The sequence below is a fragment of the Abramis brama genome, assembly GCF_963993115.1.
Source record: "Abramis brama genome assembly, chromosome: 7".
Taxonomy (NCBI): domain Eukaryota; kingdom Metazoa; phylum Chordata; class Actinopteri; order Cypriniformes; family Leuciscidae; genus Abramis; species Abramis brama.
In genome coordinates, this window is record NC_139969.1 from 34,588,232 (window position 1) to 34,609,119 (window position 20,888).

The 20,888-nt window shown below is 37.4% G+C and overlaps 2 protein-coding genes across 4 annotated transcripts in view; one reads left to right on the forward strand and one right to left on the reverse strand.

Moving 5' to 3' along the window:
• Positions 1 to 2,814, forward strand: part of guk1a (guanylate kinase 1a) — an 18,226-nt gene extending 15,412 nt beyond the window's left edge. For both annotated transcript variants that reach the window (XM_084119127.1, XM_084119126.1), the window contains exon 8: positions 1,055 to 2,814. In XM_084119127.1, the coding sequence (XP_083975253.1) occupies positions 1,055 to 1,090 (36 nt within the window). In that variant the 3' untranslated portion in view covers positions 1,091 to 2,814. The remainder of the gene's footprint in view (positions 1 to 1,054) is intronic.
• A 334-nt stretch (positions 2,815 to 3,148) lies between these two features.
• ipp (intracisternal A particle-promoted polypeptide) lies at positions 3,149 to 16,910 on the reverse strand. 2 transcript variants are annotated; one of them, XM_084119123.1, is made up of 10 exons: positions 16,780 to 16,910; positions 13,667 to 14,039; positions 11,601 to 11,812; positions 10,477 to 10,696; positions 9,507 to 9,662; positions 8,723 to 8,890; positions 6,631 to 6,768; positions 6,267 to 6,389; positions 4,609 to 4,829; positions 3,149 to 4,512 (listed from the first exon to the last, which is right to left on the reverse strand). In XM_084119123.1, exons 2-10 carry the CDS (start codon positions 14,004 to 14,006, stop codon positions 4,288 to 4,290), a joined length of 1,803 nt encoding a protein of 600 aa, XP_083975249.1. In that variant the 5' UTR covers positions 14,007 to 14,039; positions 16,780 to 16,910; the 3' UTR covers positions 3,149 to 4,287. The 2 variants fall into 2 exon arrangements, with proteins under 2 accessions (XP_083975249.1, XP_083975248.1); XM_084119122.1 differs by lacking the exon at positions 16,780 to 16,910 and adding an exon at positions 15,871 to 15,970.
• Between the last annotated feature and the right edge of the window lie 3,978 nt (positions 16,911 to 20,888).

Below are 20,888 nucleotides of genomic sequence, written 5' to 3' on the forward strand. Positions count from 1 at the left end.
AAGAAATCACTTTTTAAGGACTACAACAAACGGCTGGTCGGGCCTATACAACATTCCTCCCGGCTTAGTGACATCACCAACCCTAGAATTTACATAAACCCCGCCCCCGGGAACGAGATTTATAGATGATCAAGACAGAATATGCTAATCAATGACTAGAAGATAACTACACATCAGCTACATAAATTCATCAACTAACCATTCAGAAATGTCCTGTTGGATCCTACATGTTGTCACTTCTTGAGTCTCTCCATTATTGTCTGAATCCGGTTTGAACATAAAAGGCTAAAAGTTTTTGAAATTTTCAGTGCACGTCTGTGTGAGTGCAAGCTGTTGAAGCTCCGCCCCCTGTGCCGGGAGCAGCAGCTCATTTGCATTTAAAGGAACAGACACAAAACAGTGTGTTTTTGCTCACCCTCAAAAAGTGACAACTTTAACATGCTATATAAAAATATCTGTGGGGTATTTTGAGCTAAAACTTCACATGCAAACTCTGGGGACATCAAAGACTTATTTTACATCTTGTGAAAAGGGCATTATACCACCCCTTTAAGTACTTAATTTAACAGTTTTTGTACTGAAATTTGTTCTGAGAACTGGTATTGGTACTGATTACTGTCATTTTGGTAGCGTGACAACCCTAGTACTTTCTATCTTCTGTTTTTTGTAACTACATCACCTTAAATTAAAGTGTTACCGTGTTCCTGCTGCCGTCTTTGAGGCTGCTCTGATTATTCCCGTCTATAACGGCCACCCAAACACCAAACCCTAACCACACTGGGACTGGGGGATTCTGGGTTGAGTGAATGGAGATTTTAGACATTTTTGAACATAATTGAATGTATAATAATGGAAATCTAATTCATAGACACCACCCTTATTTAAAATAACAGTGTACTGCAAAATCGCCATACCGTTACATTCTTTTACCTCCTAATACATCATTTAAAAATCCCTCTTGTGTCTTCCTTCATCTGTATAACACCTAATTTTATCTTTGAAGTCTCATGTGAAAATGTTTCACTTCCACTCAAGTCTTCTCTTCCTTTAACAGGAAATCCAAAAGGTCAGAGACACCAACAAATCCTAGAAGAGAACACACTTGCCAACAACAGCGACCTCTCTATTCTCCTCCAACTTATAAAGTTTTCAGATCTGAACATTCCACCCAGGGAAGACTTTATGAAGTTCGGTCAATACTCCAACAAAGCTGGATGTAAAATATATTCATGACTAAAAGGTGCAGATTAATATATTCCATGTTCAGTTTATTTTTTGACCACGTATGTTACTTCATTCCAGGGCTAAAGCTAGAAAACATGTATGATTCAACCAAGAAACACTCTAAAACACTCAAGGTCTAGTCTTTGAAACAGTTTCTGTTTTTATTTTGTATAATGAAGGAAGATGGATATATCTTGGCTATATTGATTGCTATATCTATTTGGTATTGATGTATCGAACTAGCATGTTCACTAATTTATTGTCTTTCCTTTTCCTTTTATGATAACTTGCAGATTTTGTCTTAGTTGCTGCTGTATACACATTGGATAAGCAGCTTTCTGTTTGCTATATTTAAACATTCTAGCTATTATCTGCACATATAGGCAGTGTGTTACACCTGCTTTTATTCATTATGATAGCATCTGACATAGCAAAAGTCAAGCAAAGCTTCTTTTCTTAACTAATAACTAATTCTTAAAAAATGTTAATGGTTGCTTCTCATATGCTGGTGTCTTGAATTGCATAATCACGTTTTAGAGACCCATTACATGCATATTGCTCATATTAAAGTGAGATATTGTCCTTTTTTTAACAAAACGTGATCTGTTTATTTGATAAAGTTCAAGGAAATATAGGTGTGGTTTCAGACTGTGTAAGGCAGCTCATAAACACAGCCACAGTAAGTTTAGGACACGCACTTTTCGTCTTATACAGCTTTAACATGTTCAGATTGCTCAGCTATTCTCATCTGTTCCTGTCACAACAAAATCATTTGGAAACCAAAGTAAAACATCGTTTTAAAATCTGAAACTTCAGAATCATTTTTTTTCTTGTCGATTTGTTTACACCCTTGTTTATTAGCAGTCGAAACATTTTAAAACTGATTTTTACTTGAGTAAATACATTGATAGACATGATAGAAATATTTCTTTCCTTCCCATATGTCAAAGATCATGAACTATGTGGTTCCAGTTTACCTGATATAATATTCTAACATAATACATTGACTTTTAAAATGCGTTCTTGTATTTTTTCTGTTCAGTACATACACTGTGACTACAGTTCAGCAGAAGTTTATATTGGTTTCTCCCAAACCTTCAAAGTACTGTGTGTGACTTATCCATCGAGTGTGAAAACAATGTAATATAATGTAAATTGTGGTGTATACACATACATGAAGATTACCAAATGGGAAAAAAGGTTTTCTTAAAATGGCACAATTTGAAAGAATCGAAGGAAACCAAATTACCAGACACCTGCTGTTTATGAAATGTAGAACGATCCTGTGTATGTTGCGAAACAACTGCTAATAATTTTGTTTTTGCATATACAACTTGACAGATTTTTTTGTTTTTTATGTCTCTGGCGTCTTAGAAAACTGCAGAACCCATTTCAGAGTTTTATTTTATTCCTTGGTGCATCTTAAACATTTTGTTAAAAGACACCTGTCAAACATTTGTGGTGTATATGAAATCTGAGAATGCATTTAATGTCTCAAATGTATAAACCAAATGTCACTCTTTTCTATTTTATTCTAAGTCTTTGTACATTACCGTGCAGGTGTAATAAAACTACACTATTACAGTGTGACTGTATGACTGACTAGTTGTCAATAGAAATTTACATTGTGATATCATATTTGCAACGACAAAAATACAAACCGATCATAAAAAAACCCCATTTAAATTCCAATTTACATTGTGCTTATAGTTGTACTTATAGTTAATGACAGTTAAGGAAGTGAATGGACATTCATGTTGGTCTAATATTACAGTAGGACTGTGTCTGTAGAATCATAATTCATTAACATCTTTTGTGAATGTCTGTGGTGGCCATTGAGTCAGATATGACAGTCTTACAGAAGTGGAAAACTACTTGGTTTTATTCCAGGATCTTGAAATATTAAAGCTCTCAGCTGAACAAATTCTAGTGCTTAAATTTATTAAAATATTTTTTTAACAACAATCAAGCAGGTTTCCACAAGCTTAAGATCGTGAGAACCAAAGGTACAATACAAAAGTGCAAAATGTAACAAATAAAACATTTTGAAACGAGGCAAATGTGAAACTGAACAAAAGAAGCAAGTTGCTGGCTAAGATGCACATCAACAACACTGAGATGATAACACCACAAACAACTTAACGCAATGGACCACGAACGGCATGGGTGAACTGAGTGACCTTTTGATGAATGCTTATGATCTCAAAACTATGGAAGCTCATTTCCACCGCAGAATGAAAAATAAAGGTAAATGCGACTTTTAATCTCACAATTCTGACTTTTTTTCCTCACAAGTTTACACGCCGCAATTCTGACTTCTCAGAATTGCATAATATAAAGTCGTGACTGTGTGTTATAAAGACAGAATTGCATAATATAAAGTTGCAATTGGGAGAAATAAACTCAAAATTCTGACTTTTTTCTCAAAATCGAGAACGTAATTGGGAGATAAAGTCGCAATTGCCTGTTTTAGAGTCTGAATTGTGAGATATAAACTCTATAAAGTATTTTTTTTCCTTAGAATTGGTCTTTATAACTCACAACTGCGAGTTTATATCTCACAATTCTGAGAAAAGATGTCAGAATTGCAAGATACAAAGTCTCAATTGCGAGAAATAAACTTGAAATTCTAACGCAATTGCGAGATATAAAGTCAGAATTGCAAGAAAAAGTCAGAATCGCAATTCTGATTTTATAACATGCAATTGAGACTTTATATCATGCAATTCTAACTTTATACCTCACATTTCTGAGAAATAAAGTCAGAATTGCGAGATGTAAACTCGCAATTGTGAGATAAAAAGTCGCAGTTATCTTTTAAAATGTTTTATTCTGTGGCGGAAACAAGCTTCCATACAAAACACAAGCGGTGTAAAAAAAAAGAAAAAGAAAAAAAAGATACACCTTGATGCCTCACTCCCAAACATGCCTTCTCAAGTTCACAGGTTAACATATGAGATCTATCCCAGGTGTCCTTCTTAACGCGTTTAAAAAGTATAATAAATTAGACACTGTAAAATCAGTTAGAAGAGTGGAGTTGAGTGATATTGCTGGTTGTGAACATCAGAGCACGGCTACGCCTCCATCACAGCGGCTTGTGATCATGTTACCGATCTCGGTCCATGTGTCCAGGTGCGGGTCATAGATTTCCACCGAGTCTACAGTAACCGGTGCTGAAAAGTCCCGGCTAGTGGTCCGACCACCCACCGCATATAACAACCCATTAACAGCCGCCACTGTTACCCCTGCGCGCGGGACGGCCATCGACGCCACCTCCACCCATTTCTCCTATAAGAACAGAGCCATACACAGCATTACAAGGAGAAGCATTTGCATAAAGGGTCGACTTGACATCATGTAAACCAGACTTCATGGAATCCTAACCTCCTCTAGGCAATACTTTTCCACAGTGTCCAGTGACCCCAGGGCCTCGTTCCAGCCTCCCACAGCGTAGATGCAGTTATTGAGGCTCGCTACGCCCACGTACGCCCGTCGGGTCACCATGACAGGCAGGGCGCTCCAGCGGCGAGAGATTGGGTCATACACCTCAGCCGAGCGCAGCTCCGTTCCCTCATCACTGATGCCACCGATCACATAGATGAAGCCTGGAACATTCACACACCACACTGAAGACTAGAGCCTGCATTTACGTTTTCCCCATACTCCCACAGTGCATTTTAGCACTTCTGGATGCATCGTCCAGAAGTCAATGGAGTTTCGGTTAAATGCCTGAAATAAGGTCTGTGGTGAACACAAGCTTAAGAGAGGTTCAGGCTTTATTCTACAATATTAAAAAAATGATTTTACTTGTGGTTCATTCTTGCAAACTATTCTAATTCAAACTTTCAAGGAGAATGTTTGTTAAATAATGACTGAAAGAGTTTGGTGTTGGTGACGTCATATAACAGTGATGTAGTTCGTTCATAGCCCACTGTACGTTTAGCTTCAGCCTACTGTATTTAGGCTTCGAAATTCATAAAAAGTTGTGTTCATTTGTGAAGATTATCATTAACAAAAGTTTAGGATTCTTACACATTTTGTTCGTCACAGAACTTATTTTCTGCAATAATCCAAAAGCCAATGGAAAAAAATCCTATTGGGTTTTTGTTGAGGAAACCAGGCTGACATATACAAAAATATGTAATCACTGCAGCGCTTTATTAAGGAAGATTGTTTCTGCCACAGAATAAAACATTTTAAAAGATAATTGCAACTTTTTTATCTCACAATTGCGAGTTTACATCTCGCAATTCTGATATAAAGTCGCAATTGCGAGATATAAACTCACAATTGTGAGTTATAAAGTCAGAATTGCAAGATATAAACTCAGAAAAAAATCAGAATTGCGACTTTATATCACACAATTCTGACTTTATAACTCGCAATTGCGACTTCACAGTATATCACGCAATTCTGAGATAAAAATTGCTATGTAAACTCGCAATTGTGAGATAAAAAGTCAGAATTCTGAGATAAAAATTTGCAATTACCTTTCTTATTTCTTTATTCTGTGGTGGAAACAAGCTTCCAGACTTTATAGTTATGTCCAGTTTGTGAATGTATCATTTTAAACAGTTTGCAGGTTGAGTACAAATGTATGTCACAATTCACATTTTTTTCCATCATCATTTGACATTTCTCCCCTCAAACTCTGAAACTACTGGTCATACAATGTGCAGTGTTTCTGTGACGGACCAAAGCACATGAAAATGAGGCACGTGTTTGGGTTTCTGCTGTTTAGTGTCTAGCCGTAACATTCTAACACTGCATCGTTTCACACTGTACAAGTTTGGCTAAAAAGTTGTGCTAACCCTGCTGTGGAGAACAGAGAGTGAAAAGAAGAGGTATAAAGTAGAAGTGAAGAATCATGCACAATTAAGCCAGATAAATGTATTCCCATTTCATTTGATGTTGATTTCAATGCTACACTATTTAAAATAAATGGGTTTATGAAACAAAGTGGATGTTCAAGTCAAATACATTAAACCTTTAAAAGTCATTTATTGGTCATCACTATGGTTCAGTTATCCATGAGGACGTACCTTGCAGCTCACAGCAACCAAAATAATATCGAGGAACAGCCAAGCTCCCAATAATCTCCCATTTGTTTTCTGATGGGTCATATCGTTCCATGGTCTTCCCAATTTCCGAGCCAATCCAGCCTCCTGAAACAATAAACATTTACATGTATGCATTTGGCAGAAACTTTTATCCAAAGCCACTTATATTTGCCATGTGTACATTTCATCAGTTCATGCATTGCTAGGGAACCCATGAGCTTGGCTTTGCCAGAGCTATGCTGAACTACAGGAATCTTCACGCAATCAATCACATGGTGTTATAGTGAAACTATAACTGAAGAGAGCAGCAGACTCGCCCTGCCAGAAAGCGTATGAATTTGCATACCGAGTGCATAAAGAGCTCCATGACAGGAACAGACTCCAACCCCACAGCGTGGATAGGTCAGAGACGCCACTGCCGCCCACTGCTTGGTCACTGGGTCGTACCGCTCCGTGCAGTCGAAGATCATCGAGTCTTTTTCTCCTGTGCGATACAAGATGAAGGCATTTATTGATACCTATAAAGTTCTAATAATCATTCTAATTCTATGATAATATTGAAGTCCACACCACATTTATAACGATAACAACAGGAAGGAATGATATCATTGGAATCACTTTCAAAACAATTTTTTTCCCAGCTGATAAACGATAAAATCACTGACAGCCAATCAGAATCCACCTTATTTAAAAGAGAGCTTGAGCATTTTAAATGAGAGACAACATAATTGCAGCACATGCTTATAATATACAGAATGTTATAGTTACTGTTTTTGGTGTGAACGGGCCTTAAGTTTTTTTTATTTGTTTTCTAAAGGATAAGTTAGTAGTAGTAATACTGATGTTTGAAATTTTAGTGGAGATACTGATGCTTGCTTTTAAAGTCCCCCTGTGGTGAAAACCAAGTGTTTAATGTTGTTTATATGTCTATATGGTGTTTTTAATATGCTTTAAGACAAGCCATGTGTAAATTCATAGGTCAACACCATTGCTGAGTATTTTCTCCTTAAAACTGCAGTGAATCAAAGACAGTCTCAAAAAAGCGGTATTTGACGCGATTTTAAAAAACCTTTAAATATGTCATTTTGGTATTCAAAGATGAGTTTTAAGTGATAAAATTATTGACTACAGGGGGACTTTAAAAATGATACACACTATATGGACAAAAGTATTGGGGCACAGGAGTTTCAATCAGACCCATTGCCACAGTTGTATAAGATCAAGCACCTAGGCACGCTGTCTGCATTTACAAACATTTATGAAAAACATGGGTCTTTCTGAAGAGCTCAGTGAATTCAAGTGTGGCACTGTGATAGGATAAGTCAGTTAGTGAAATTTCATCCCTGCTAGATATTCCACGGTCACCTGAAAGTGGTATAATTGGAAAGTGGAAGCGTTTAGAAACAGGAGCAACTCAGCTACGAAGCGGAAGACCATGTAAAGTGCTGAGGCGGATGGTACGTTAAAGTCACCAACTCAGGGCGCTGATTCCATAGCCAAAGCGTTCCAAACTTCTACTGGCATTAATAACAGAAAATATCAAAAACTGTGCTGAGGGATTTTCTTGGCCGAGCAGCTGCGTGCAAGCCTCACATCTCCGAGTACAATGCCAAGTGTCAGAAGGAGTGGTGTAAATTACACCGCCACTGGACTCTGGAGCAGTGGAAACCTGTTCTGTGGAGTGACGAATCATGCAGTCTGATGATGGGCGAGTCTGGGTTTGGCGGATGCCAGGGGAACGTTACCTGCCTGACTGCATCGAGCCAACTGTTGAAGCTTGGTGGAGGGGGGATTATGGTGTGCGGTTGTTTTTCAGGGGTTGGGCTTGGCCCCTTAGTTCCAGTGAAGGGAAATCTTAATGCTTCAGCATACCAAGACATTTTGGAAAACGCTATGCTTCCAACTTTGTGGGAATGGTTTGGGGAAGGCCGTTTCCTATTCCAGCATGACTGTGTCCCAGTGCCCAAAGCAAGGTCCATAAAGACATGGTTGGATGAGTTTGGGTTGGAAGAACTTGACAGGGCCACCCAGACCTCAAACACCTTTGGGAGGAACTGGAACGGGATTGCGAGCCAGGCCTTCTCGTCCTACATCAGTGCCTGACCTCACTAATGCTCAATACTGGATGAATGGGCAAAATCTTGTGGAAAGCCTTTCTAGAAGACTGGAAGCTGTTATAGTTGCAAAAGACCAACTCCATATTAATCTCCATATTAATGTCATGTCACTTCTTTTTTTCAGTATTTAGAATGCAATGTCATTACATTATAATGTTGGTTATAATGGTCAGGTGTCCCAATACTTTTGTCCATTTACTGTATTTCATATTTGCATGGGCCCTAATATTGATGAGGCAACACAATAGAAAAAACACCAAAAATAAACCCACACAAGACATTTTTGCATGAGGCAACACAATAGAATAAACCCACACTTACCCCCTACTACATATATCATGCCTTCCAGGACCGCCACGCCGAGTCCACTGCGGGCCTGATGCAGGGAAGACACGGTGGTCCAGTACTGACTGAACGAATCGAAGCGTTCAACACAGCTCAACGCCCGACTGTCACTCCATCGGCCGCCCTGCAGGCGAGTGTATCCACCTATAGACAGGAGGAGGAAGAAGCTGAATTGGATGAACATGATTAAAGGCTAGAATGCACTACATGACTTTTGCCCAGATTTACAGTCTGGAAGAGTCAACAATAGTTAGCTGTCAGTGTCCTGGTAGCATGACATCTGGCATGCTTTTTTCCCAGCACTTATTTTAGTAAGCATCAAAAAATTGTTATCATTTGGACCCTTAAACACTCAAAATTCCTCACGTGAAAACCAGGTTAAAACTGGACCTTGCATTGTCACGAAGACAGTACTTTTACTTATCCAGGCTTCATTTTTGTAATATCAACTTTGGAACTTGGTAGGACATTACTTTGTTTTTCTAGAGTCCAAATTATTTAGTAAAATATATATTTTGTATAATAAGTTGAGTTTAGTACATTTGCTTTACAGTAAACTTTTTTTGAAGAAAAATAATAATAATAATACAGTCCAGCCTTAGGTCCGTATTCCAAAGCATTCATGAATTACAAAATAAATAATAAAGTAATACAAAAAACAGTTAACAGGTTCAAATCTGTTTAGAATTGAAAACTCTGTAGTGTATTCCAGCCTTGAGACGTATATCCCAGCTGCACACTGGCAGAAGAGTTTACGTACCAATGGCATAGAGGTACTTGCGGGCTTTTCTCCTGGGCCGGGTCTTGGCCGTTTGCAGAAGGCTGAAATGTTTGCTCTCTTTAGGGGACTTGTTGACTTCAGTGTACTCTCTCAGAAGGGTTTGCAATGCAACCCGCAAACTGAAGTCAGAAATACCTGTGAGGGAAAGTCTCATCACCAATGTGTGCACAAAAACAAACATAATAAAACAAATAATTCCAGCTCTATTTTTTGTAAAATAAACAAGACACGCACACCTGCACATTCATTCAATTCTCTATCGATAATGAACTTCACTTTATTTATTGCACTGCATTATTTTATTTCCGTTTATACAACAGTTCTTTCTGGTTCTCGAATCTGAATGGCCGAGAGCCTTTTCCAGCTGTGGAAATATGTTGCAGTATGTTTGACTGAATTGTTTCTTGTATGTTTATTTCCTATTGTCTTTTATAATGGCTATTGTTGTTACGAGAGATCTTTTTTCCTCAGAATTGGACTTTATAACTCGTAATTGCGAGTTGCTATATCACAATTCTGAGAAAAGTCAGAATTGCGAGATGTAAACTCGCAAATGCGAGACAAAAAAAGTCTGAATTGTGAGATTAAAAGTCGCAATTATCGAATATTACATTTTTTATTTATTTTTTACGTGGCAGAAACAAGCTTCCATAGAAAAGACATCTCACATCTGTTTAAATTTAAATGTCTTTCTGTAAATTATACCCTTTGCCCATGTCAGACAATGTGAAAGTTTCTTCCAATTATATCTAATAAGAAACCTATGGAAGCTTGTTTCTGCCATGAAAAAAAAAAAAAAAAATTATATCACGCAATTCTGAGAAAATAAGTTATAAACTCGAAATTGCAAGAAAACATGAGTTTACATGGTGATAACAATTATGAGTACCAAAACATTTTTTCATTCATTAGTGTGGCACTCATCTGAATGCCAGTCTCTCTAGCTCACCCTCGATGTACTTGTAGAGTCTCTGTGGGGACAGCAGAGCGAAGCGCACAGGCTCCAGAACCTCCACCACGTGCTTCTTCCGGTGGGGCACGTTGTGGTGCAGCCAGTCCATGGCAGCCGTGAACACTTGATACTCATCTTCAATCCTCAGCTCCTCACTGCGGAGCAACTTCACCAGCTGATCTTTAGACAAGCTGGAGAACTCTTCTGAGGAGCGAACCTGACACCACACACATGACCGAACACGGGGTTTTTTAATACATGAGGTTTTGATTGGTTCTCAAAATCATGGAAGCTGGTATTTGGAGAACAACAGTGGACAATAATTACGATAGTAAGTCATTTAACTGGGTGACTTTCTACACATTAAAAACCCTCCTATGCTGTTGGGGACAGTTTGACCTGCATTCAATTTCCAACTGCTTGAAACACTGGTAATTTTGAGACACGTTCACATTTAGGGTCATGAATGTGCATGCAAATCTTTAACACATAGATGTGTTTTGGAAAGGCTGAATAAATGTTGGCAACATCAATTGTTTTAGGGGTCAAATTGGTCCACCATTAGTTGACTACTCCATTCAATTTGCCAAAAATCAACACTTTGAATAAAGTAACCCTAACAGAAACAAGGGGAAAAGATAATCGTTCATGTAGCATGTCAAAAAATAAAATATACATGAGAAATAATGAATTTACTCTCAAAATTTAAGTCTCATATTGTGATTCATTCAAGGAGAATTTACGGTTTTTTTTCGTCTATTTGAGTTTCACAGTCAAAAAAACCTGTGAAAGAATGTTTTTGGTCGTTCATTTTGTTCGATTCACCTATACTGCATGTTTTTGGATTGCGGGTGAAACAAGAGCACCCAGAGGACACCCGTGCAGACACGGGGGAACATGCGAACTCCACACAGGCCTCCTGGCTCAGACCTCCATGCTGTGAGGCGACAGTGATACCCACTGAGCCACTGAGTCCTTACAATACTCATCCAGAATCAACTCTGCCATTACAAAAACCCAGTCTCAGGTTTAAACCTTTGAATCAGGGTGAAAAGAAACAAAGAAGAAAGAACACAATGCTGAGAATATTTAAAACAGAAAACTCGAGTCAATAGACCCACCTCTAGGAAGTGGCAGTGGATGTAGTCTTCAGTAAACTTTAACAGCTCCATACAGGCGATCTGCTCCAAAAAGCGATAGATGCCCACACAGTTGGACGGGTCCATGTGAGCCCGGAGGAATTCTCCGCAGATATCCACCACCTCACTCAACTGCAGCATGTCTGCAGCCACCATCAGCTCCTGCACGGTGTCCACCGTCACGTCAATAGAGCCTGTCAGGAGCAGGAGAAGGCCTTCTTCAAATATGTTTAGCATTCATATACTTGGAAAAGACTATTACACACAGAAAGGTTTTTATCCAAAGAAACTTTCAGTGTACTTTTTACAGGTCCAGTCCCCATGGACATAAAACTTATGTAAGGTTTTAAAATGTATTTTTACAAAAACACTCTAAAACTGATTAACTTTTCAATGATTATAATAAACTGTTCTTCAAAGACAGCGGGTATAATGGAGCATTCAATTGCCTGATATTAAAAACATGATGTGTAATCCTTTGGAATGTCCGCTGGGTGTAAATGATCTGGTTCCAGTGATTATTGGATGTAGAAAATGTGTCTTTTTCATGTAGTTTGTTTGGAATGCATTGATCCCATTCATTGTGCCATTTGTTGATTACGTACGACAGGATTCCTCATATCTGGCACCCGGAGGGCCACTGCCAACCCTAATCAAAGACACCTGAGCAAGATAATCAAGGTCATCATATTACAGGCCGCTGAGTTTGATCAGGGGTTTGACGGCTTCGAGGATTTAAGGAACCCTGATGAACGAGATTATAGCAAATGGCGTGTCCCAAATGACGCACTACTATACACTATGTACTTATGCACTACACAATCGTGTAGTGTATGAACTTTATATGTTTATTTTGTCTGTCAACATCGGAGTCTGATAGCCCCTCCCCCTCCACTACGTAATTAAAGCTGTGACAGTCGAGTGCATGAAGTGTCCAATGTTCCACGTTTCATTTCTTTCGGTTAAATAAGTGCATCATCCGGGTACTTAAAGTGCACTTTTTCTTTTTAGAATTGTCAGTGTGAACGCACTACTCACACTATTTATACTACAAAATGGCGTAGAATAGTGCACAAGTACGCGATTTGGGACGCACCTTTTGAGTTTGGGAACATTTTTAAGGCCTGTGTATAGTACCTCTTTAGTTTGCTCATTTCCGGGGATTCCACAATGGCCAGTTACCCAACAGAAGCAGACATACGTGCCTCCAGGGCCAACAGTTTAAATAAATCATTACAATTGTTGGGTGGTCATTTTTGAGGGCCACCAGAACAAATGAAAACATCCCCAAATGGAAGTGTTTTTGTCAGATTTAGCTCAATTCAGGATGCAAATCTCTCCCCGTATAGTTAAATAGGCACAAACACACACATACTAGTCCACTTAAACTCTTCACTACTTGACAGTGTCAAAGAAGTGACTGGATGACGATCTTGTACCTTCCCCTGTTATAATATCATTTTAAAGGGACACTGCACATTAAATAAAGGTTATGGTTAGGGGTAAAGTTAACTACAAATGTTAATTAAATGCAAGTACTTTAAATGCAATTACAAAGCGCCCGCATGTATGCACATAATAAGTATATATTAACTGGTTAAATACATAGTAGTTAAGGCCACCTTATATAAAGCATGACCAAAAAATCAAAAAGGCTTAACCCTCTGGTGATCTTCGCGTGCCGGTCAAAAATGAACTAATTTTTCAATGAAAGGAATGTAAAATATTTGATATTTGATTGTATTTTTAGGGGATTTTATGGTACTACATTATATTTACGCAGTAGTTACAATCCATTTATTCACGTTTTGAGCATAGACCTGAAAGTTAAATTTCCAACTTAAACTGTAGTAAATCTTAAATGCTTTAAAGCACAGACTTAAGTTTGATCTCTTTTTAAAGACGACATTTGGCAAATTATTGCTGAAGTGAAAACGGTTTAAAGCAGTGATTCGTCTCCCATTCGTTTCCAATGCGGTGTGACATTGGTAATATTAATAGTGACAATGGTCATTAGCAAACATACAACAAATATGATTCTAACATACCAGTGTAAATAAATCCCAGGAGAATTTCAAAGACGTCAGCCTCCACTCCGGCAATGCGAACCTCCTCCTCGCGGGCTTCGCTCATGCCTCCAGAAAACAGAGCAGTGAAATACGGGCCGCTGGCCGCCAGCACCAGCTTGTGGACCCCAAACACCCGTCCGCCCACCAGCAGCCGCACGTCGCAGAAGTCAGAGAGCAGACGCATCTTGTTCATCTGGGCTAGCAGGAGACCAGCGTGTCTGTCTGAGGAGTAAATCCCACGATCACTCGCCGCCACGGTTTCATCTCCAGCCACAGAACGGCGAGTAGACGGAAGAGATGGACCAGCGGAGGACATCATGATTCCAGCTGGGCACCGCAACAATGCTTTTACCTAAAGCACACAAACAGACACTTTCAATAATGCTATTCTCGTCCGAAACCCCTCACAGGACCCTTATTACAGAGTCATTTAAAGACACAATTGAACAGAAAATGCCTAAGTTGATTTACTTTGCATATTGTATTTGATCATGTTTTATAAATTCGTTTTTTTATTTATGAGCCTTGCTGGGAAAAAAAATAATAAAACCTAAACATAATCAACCGATTCAACAGACTGATGTCAACACTCGATGAAAAGATTGAATTTAGGCTTTTATTCACATATAAACTTTCAGCATTCACACATCAGTTGTGGTAAACAGAAGCTCAATTATGATTGCTTGACGTGTGAGAACCAATGAGGTTCATTCTCTTGTGTTGCGCAGCACTTCTGAGCTTCTGCAAGAACCAATGAGGTTCATTATCGTGTGTCAAGCAAGTTTAGTTGAGCTTCTGTTTATGTCCACTGATCATTGTTTAAATGTGATTAAAAGCCTAAATGAAATCTGTTTATCATATAAAGCCATTAAGTGTCATCGTAAAATTTGAACTAAACCTACCAATTCACATGGATTAGTTTTATGATCTCTTTATGAACGTTTTTAAGCATCAAAGTAATAGTTGTGTAGCTGTCAATGGAGGGACAGAAAGCTCTCAGTTTTCATCAAAAAGATCTTCATTTGTGTTCCGAAGATGAAAGAAATGACATGATGGAGAGTAATCAATGAAAGAATTTTCATTTTTGGGAGAATTATCCCTTTAACAAAAGGGATCATTAAAATTGTGTTATTTTTAGGGCCCAAGTCCCGAAGTGGCTGTAGCCCCCATTGTAATTGTTAGTTTTCTTCATCTTTATTATTATTTCTTCCCTTATGAATGGAACATAGAAAATTATGAAAATTGGCACACTTATTGTGATGATAATGAATAGTACTCTGACCAACTTCAGGTCTACAGCACTACCACCAGTTCAAAAATGTACTTTTCAAAAGGTTATAACTTTGGAAGAAAAATGTAATTGAGTTCACTTGATTACTCTCTTCATGCTAATCACATTCAGTAGCTAACATTAAGACTCCACCCATTACAGTGGGGGCCATTTTGAAAAGTACAGTTTTTCATTTTTTCACTTCTCCACCAACAAATGTTGTCGAATTTTGATGATCATTGAACCGAGCTGCACAGAAATGACTGAACAGATTTTTAATATTTATCTTTGTTCAAAAATTATGATGTCGTGAACTAAACGATGTTGACCCAAAATGTAATCAGAAGCTGTATCTCTGCAAAACTTTGATCAATCGAAACGAAAATGCCCGCCTTGCCGAATATTCAGGTAAACACAGCCAGTTGTAGAACGTAAATAGTTGAGAGAAAACGCATGTTGTGTAATAGTAAATCTGTGAATCTGTGCATATTAAGCTCTTAAAGTGACAGTAGCCTAATAAACCTGCTGCTGTCTGTCATGTTAATCAAAGAACAGAACAGAAAATCATTCGCTGCTCTTGACTGAATAACTTTTGTAACTTTAATTGCAAGCATTAATCTGTATTTAATTTATGCAATGGAAACTATCCAGTGTTAGTTTACATTTGAGTAATTTATTTAAATTTCTATAGTATTTCTTACCTGAATACTACTGTTAGACCCAACTGAAAATGTTTATTTTGGGTTTATTTCATTTATCTCTTTATTCTATTGTGTTTATTTGTGCTACCGTTTGCAATTTGTTTATCTGTTCTTATTTATTGCTGTTTACTTGAACAGCAATAAATAAGATTGCTGTTCTTTTTTTTTTTAAACTTAATATAAACTTCTTTTCATTTTAAACTCATTCTCACCTGAACTACTGAAGCTCGGTAGTAAGGTGAACATGTGTCTTCCAAGTGGAGCGTGGTAGTAAGTAACATTCACCTGATCGGAAAATTGTGGTTTTGATTCCTGCATGGTGCAACATTATACGAGTGTATTGTTGTCATTTCAACTCCTCTGTAATCCAGATAAGCATTGTACTCATATTGTTCCTTCTTGGATTAGAAAGGCTTTTTTATTCGTTCATTTTGATGTTTTTGTGAGAGTTCTTTCCAACAGACTGTATGATTTTGAGATCCATCTTTTCCCATAATGTGGACAATTGAGGGACTCAATCACAACTATTACAAAAGGTAAACACATTCCCTGGTGCTCAAGAAGGCAAGGCAGTGCATTAATACATTAAGGGGGCATATTCTGCAAGGAATATGTACATTTATGTGCAGAAATGTATTGTTATTAACATTATCAAAAAAAAAAAAAAAAATTGAGGTGGACATTTTGTGGTGTTCTATGGCTAAATAAAAAGCTCATTTGATGGGTGTAACCGAATAAACCCCAACCTGTTGTAGTTTAGTTTGGGCTGGGCTGTGTTGTGTTGTGTTGTGTTTTAGCTGTCATGCTGCTGTGAACTGATCACAGGAACAACCTGTCTAACCTGCAACCTTTCAAGTGCTCAGACCAGATGTTTAACAAATGAGCCACACCTCCTCCGTGAAATCATGAAAGCTAGCATCACCCTGGCCTCCGGTGTGGACTGAAATGTCCATGTTCCTGTGATAGGTTTACAGCATCTAAAATACAGCCCAGCCCAAAACCACAACAAACATCAGCATTAGATGCTCAAACTGCAACACATACGAAAAGCAAAAGCTCAGTTCAACAGGTAGAACAGTTAAGAGTGCAGTGCTAATCAATGGACGTATAAACCTACTTACATTTTAATTTCGTTATTTTCTCCACTTTGTTTATCCATATGCTCATAGACCGACTTCCGCATGGGCATCGAGTTTTCCTGCATCGGCATTTCAGTCTGTCAAACCGATCCGAAACATCCAAATATGTTCAGGATTTTTTAAAAACTTCGGGACTGTGTGCCAGGGTTTCACGATTATTATTGTTATTATTATTTGTTTTTTTTTAATAGTTATTCGTTTAAATTATTATTATAATTTTTTTTTTTGCCGTTTTAACAGTCCTGGTGGTGGCGGTAATGCGCCGAATGGCGTTCAATCTGAAGAAGTAATCTGTCAGACCGAAGTAATCGATATACGACCATGAACTTAAAATACTGTAACGTTCTTTTCTATTACAGAAAAATATACAAAATTTGCACAAACATATACAACTCGCAACAAATGTATAAGGGAAAACAATTTATGCCAGGAGTAAAAAATTACAATAAGTTAAAGTGACGCAATGTTTCGTAAGTCTTTTTTGCTTTTTGTTTTTAATATTATCTAAAGTAGTGCCATATGTTTAATTTCTTAAAATGTTCACAATTTGGCATTTCTTCACATAAATGTGATATTTTCCTCATACAAAAGTTGTATACAGATAAATGTGTATTAATGTTCTAAACAGCCTAGAAATAAAGTTAGGGGCATCCAACCAAAACATTCTCGAATATTGGCCTACACATTCAAAGAAAAGATGGATCACAGATTATTTAGCAACAACACAAAATTCACAGGAGTGCATATCCAAATTGAAATGCTCAAGTAACTCTTAACAGGGTAAACTCTGTGTACAATTTTATATTAAAAAAACTTATTTGTTATTGACCATACTTTTTTCCACTGAATAATTTCATATTTAGATGACCAAAACACTGTTGAACATGGCAAATCATTTCGCTTTAATACATTTTTAATATATCTGTTACTGCATTTATCTTTTGCTACTGTAACGTTCAATTCTTCCTCATATCGCTTAGTTGATTTTAATGTCAAATGAAATATTTGGGTGACACAGAAAGGACATATAGATAAGATTATATATAAACCTCCAACATTTCCCACCTCGTGCATTAAAGACCTTTTATTTTTTAAGCTAGACAGTACCCTCCCATATAATACACCTCAAAAATATGAATAAAAAGAGCGATACCAACTACTATCTTCTGATAGTATATTTACTATAATTATTATGGGCGTAGAACAGATCGTGTCATGGGGTTGAATTCAGACTGAAGGTCTGTTTTTTTAATAAAATATATTTTTTCATATTGGAAACAGCTAGAGTAAAGAACTATGTTTTGCTCAAAGAAAAAAGCAAGAATAACTGACTAGATATCACTATATATACAGGAGAATTAATGGGTATTTTGTTATCAGTACACTTGTTTTTTAAAATCTGCTGTCAGGAGATGGCAGTAATGCACTGAAAAGGCAATCCGACATTAAACAGAGGAAGAAACATGCAGGGAATATGCAAAATGCACATTTCAAGGTATTTAGGGAAACTGATGACTCCCCAAATAGTATCTTCAGAGCCTTTTGGACTGAGCTATTAGAAATAGGAATTAACCTTTAAAGGTGCAGTCTGTAAGAATGACTAGTGGTGGAAATAGGTACTGCAGTCCAATTCAAGATATCTGAGATCGTGGTTTGTCCCGCCTCCTCCTCCTCAGACTCGACGCTCACGGGTTGCCAGTTTGAGCACACGCAATGAAAATTGGCAACAGTATCACAGACCAAAACAATAACAAACATTCCAGCCTGGAAACGCACATTTAAAGTAAAATAACTGGCTATAGAAGTGTTTTTCAGAGAAACGAGTATGTGAACTTCAATAATGCTTCAATATTGAGCAAGTTTCCTAACATATGGTATTTTTATGCTTTAGTAGAGTGAAAAGTTACACACAGCACCTTTAAACACAGTGTTTACTAATTCTTATGTATTTAAGTGAAGAAAAACATTGTATTATTTAAATAGAAAATCATATAAATTATCCCAAGTTGCTATGGATAGTTTGGAGTATGAGACACCTGTGTGAACTTGAAGAAACTCTTCTTTAGATATAAGTCTAAGAGTCATTTAAAAATGTTCAGTTCATCCAGGTACATGCGACACAGAAAAGTGCTATATAAATGTGACAGATTATTACTATTTTCTTTTTGGAACCACTGTGTTTATGATTAGCAGCCAGTGGCTTTCCAGACTTGATTCTGTTTTGTTGAAGAACTCCTCATTCAATAGACCGTTTAGAAAATGGAGTTAGAAAATGTTTCATAATATCTTTTTATTTAACTGAAGAAAGTATCAAGGAGGCCAGAGTGGAGCATCTTGCGCTGTTTATAAATTCTAAATTTGTTTTCATTATGTTCCCTGGTTTATGCCGAATCTGACAATATCTCAATTGTAATTTTACATCAATTTGTCTGTCCACCATATTGAAGTAGGCTATGAAAAACAGTTTTTTTGCTACTACAAATTTTGCCCAAAATCTGATCATGTGATCTTTGGACCACACAAAAATAGCTGAATGGATTTTTGATATTTGCTACCGCTATCGAGAAATAAGTACCTATTCTAATTTGACTCTGCCTGTGTTTGTTTTCTAATGCTTCTTAGCTTAGCATGCTAATTGGTTAGCATGTTAACTATTGTCCATTCATTCTAATGTGGCCATAAACTGTTAGTAGCGAAGTTAGCATAGCATGCTAACCAGTTAACATGCTGAGTAATGCTTTTGTGTGCTCAATCTTGCCTCAGCAGCCTGATGTGATGAGCAATGAACACTTTATCAGAAAGTTGGGGGTTCGAACCTCATATGCACAAATGTCCAAATTGCTACTGATATGCCAAGTACATTCAAGGGTTTATTTGTATTAAATGTGTTTTCTGCTACAACTGCTATGTCTAAAAATATTCTCACCTTGAATCTCAGTATCAAAACAAGAATCTGCCCTCTCTGTGATACTTAATGTTAAGCAACAGAATTTCCAAATGAAAGTTTGTGTTTACATAAATCCTGTTTGACAAAATCAGAACCATTTTTACCCGAACCATTTTACATTATTTTTTATAACCACACCAATCCTATAGAACACTTTAACACATTAAAAGTAACTTTAAAAACCAAAGTTGTTATATTTCTTCCCATTTTCTTTCTTTTTTTAGCTACTTTGCCTCTTTTTGAATGAACTCATGGAACTAATGGAGGGGTTTGGCCCCATTATTGCTGCCAGCAGCTATATTTCAAAACTATTTTTATATTTTAAATTAAAAAGCATGCATTGCTCAAAAAGAAATGGAATATTGTGCACAAATTACAGTATGTGTGTGGGTGTGGTTATTCTCATGTGATGTAATAGTGAATCAGACTATGCTGTATGTATTTTATGAACATGAGCCACAACAGGATTGGATATCTACAAATTTCCTCATATGAGGTGATGCAGTAATCAGGGTTTACTTATAGTACCTGCACACTTGTTACAAGCTGTCCTTGCGTGATGTAACCAGGAACCTGTTCTTCACACACTGACACACACTCACAAAGCTTTTAAGCCCATCCACACTGCTGACACAGAGCGAGGGCTAATCCCGAACACTTCTCATATGCAACCTGCTACAAGAATGTCCTTGTTTGCATGCCCCCACCTAATACCTTATTATAGTCTTCCTGTGCACATTTCTCTTCTGAACATTCAGTTCTTCTGAATTATTACCAGCAGTGCAACAGTAAGTCCTATTAGTGTCACTGGATCATTCTCAGGAAACGATGCCATTAGTGAATGGAAGTTAATATTCAAGGCTTTTGCATTTCACGTCAAATTTGAAACTTTCAACAGTTTCTCTCACTCCAGGCCCAAAGTAGCAAACATAGACAATTGGGGCACAAATCATGTTTCTATGAACTCGAAACATGCTGCAATCAAAATGTTTTGTGTTTGAATATAACAGGGTTTAATGTTCATAAAACTGTTATGTAATGTTATTTACGTAATGTTTCAGACCGCTCAGGCCTGGTTTACACTGCACGTAATGGCAGCACATTTAACCCATTCATTTAATTAATAAACACATCAGACATGGGC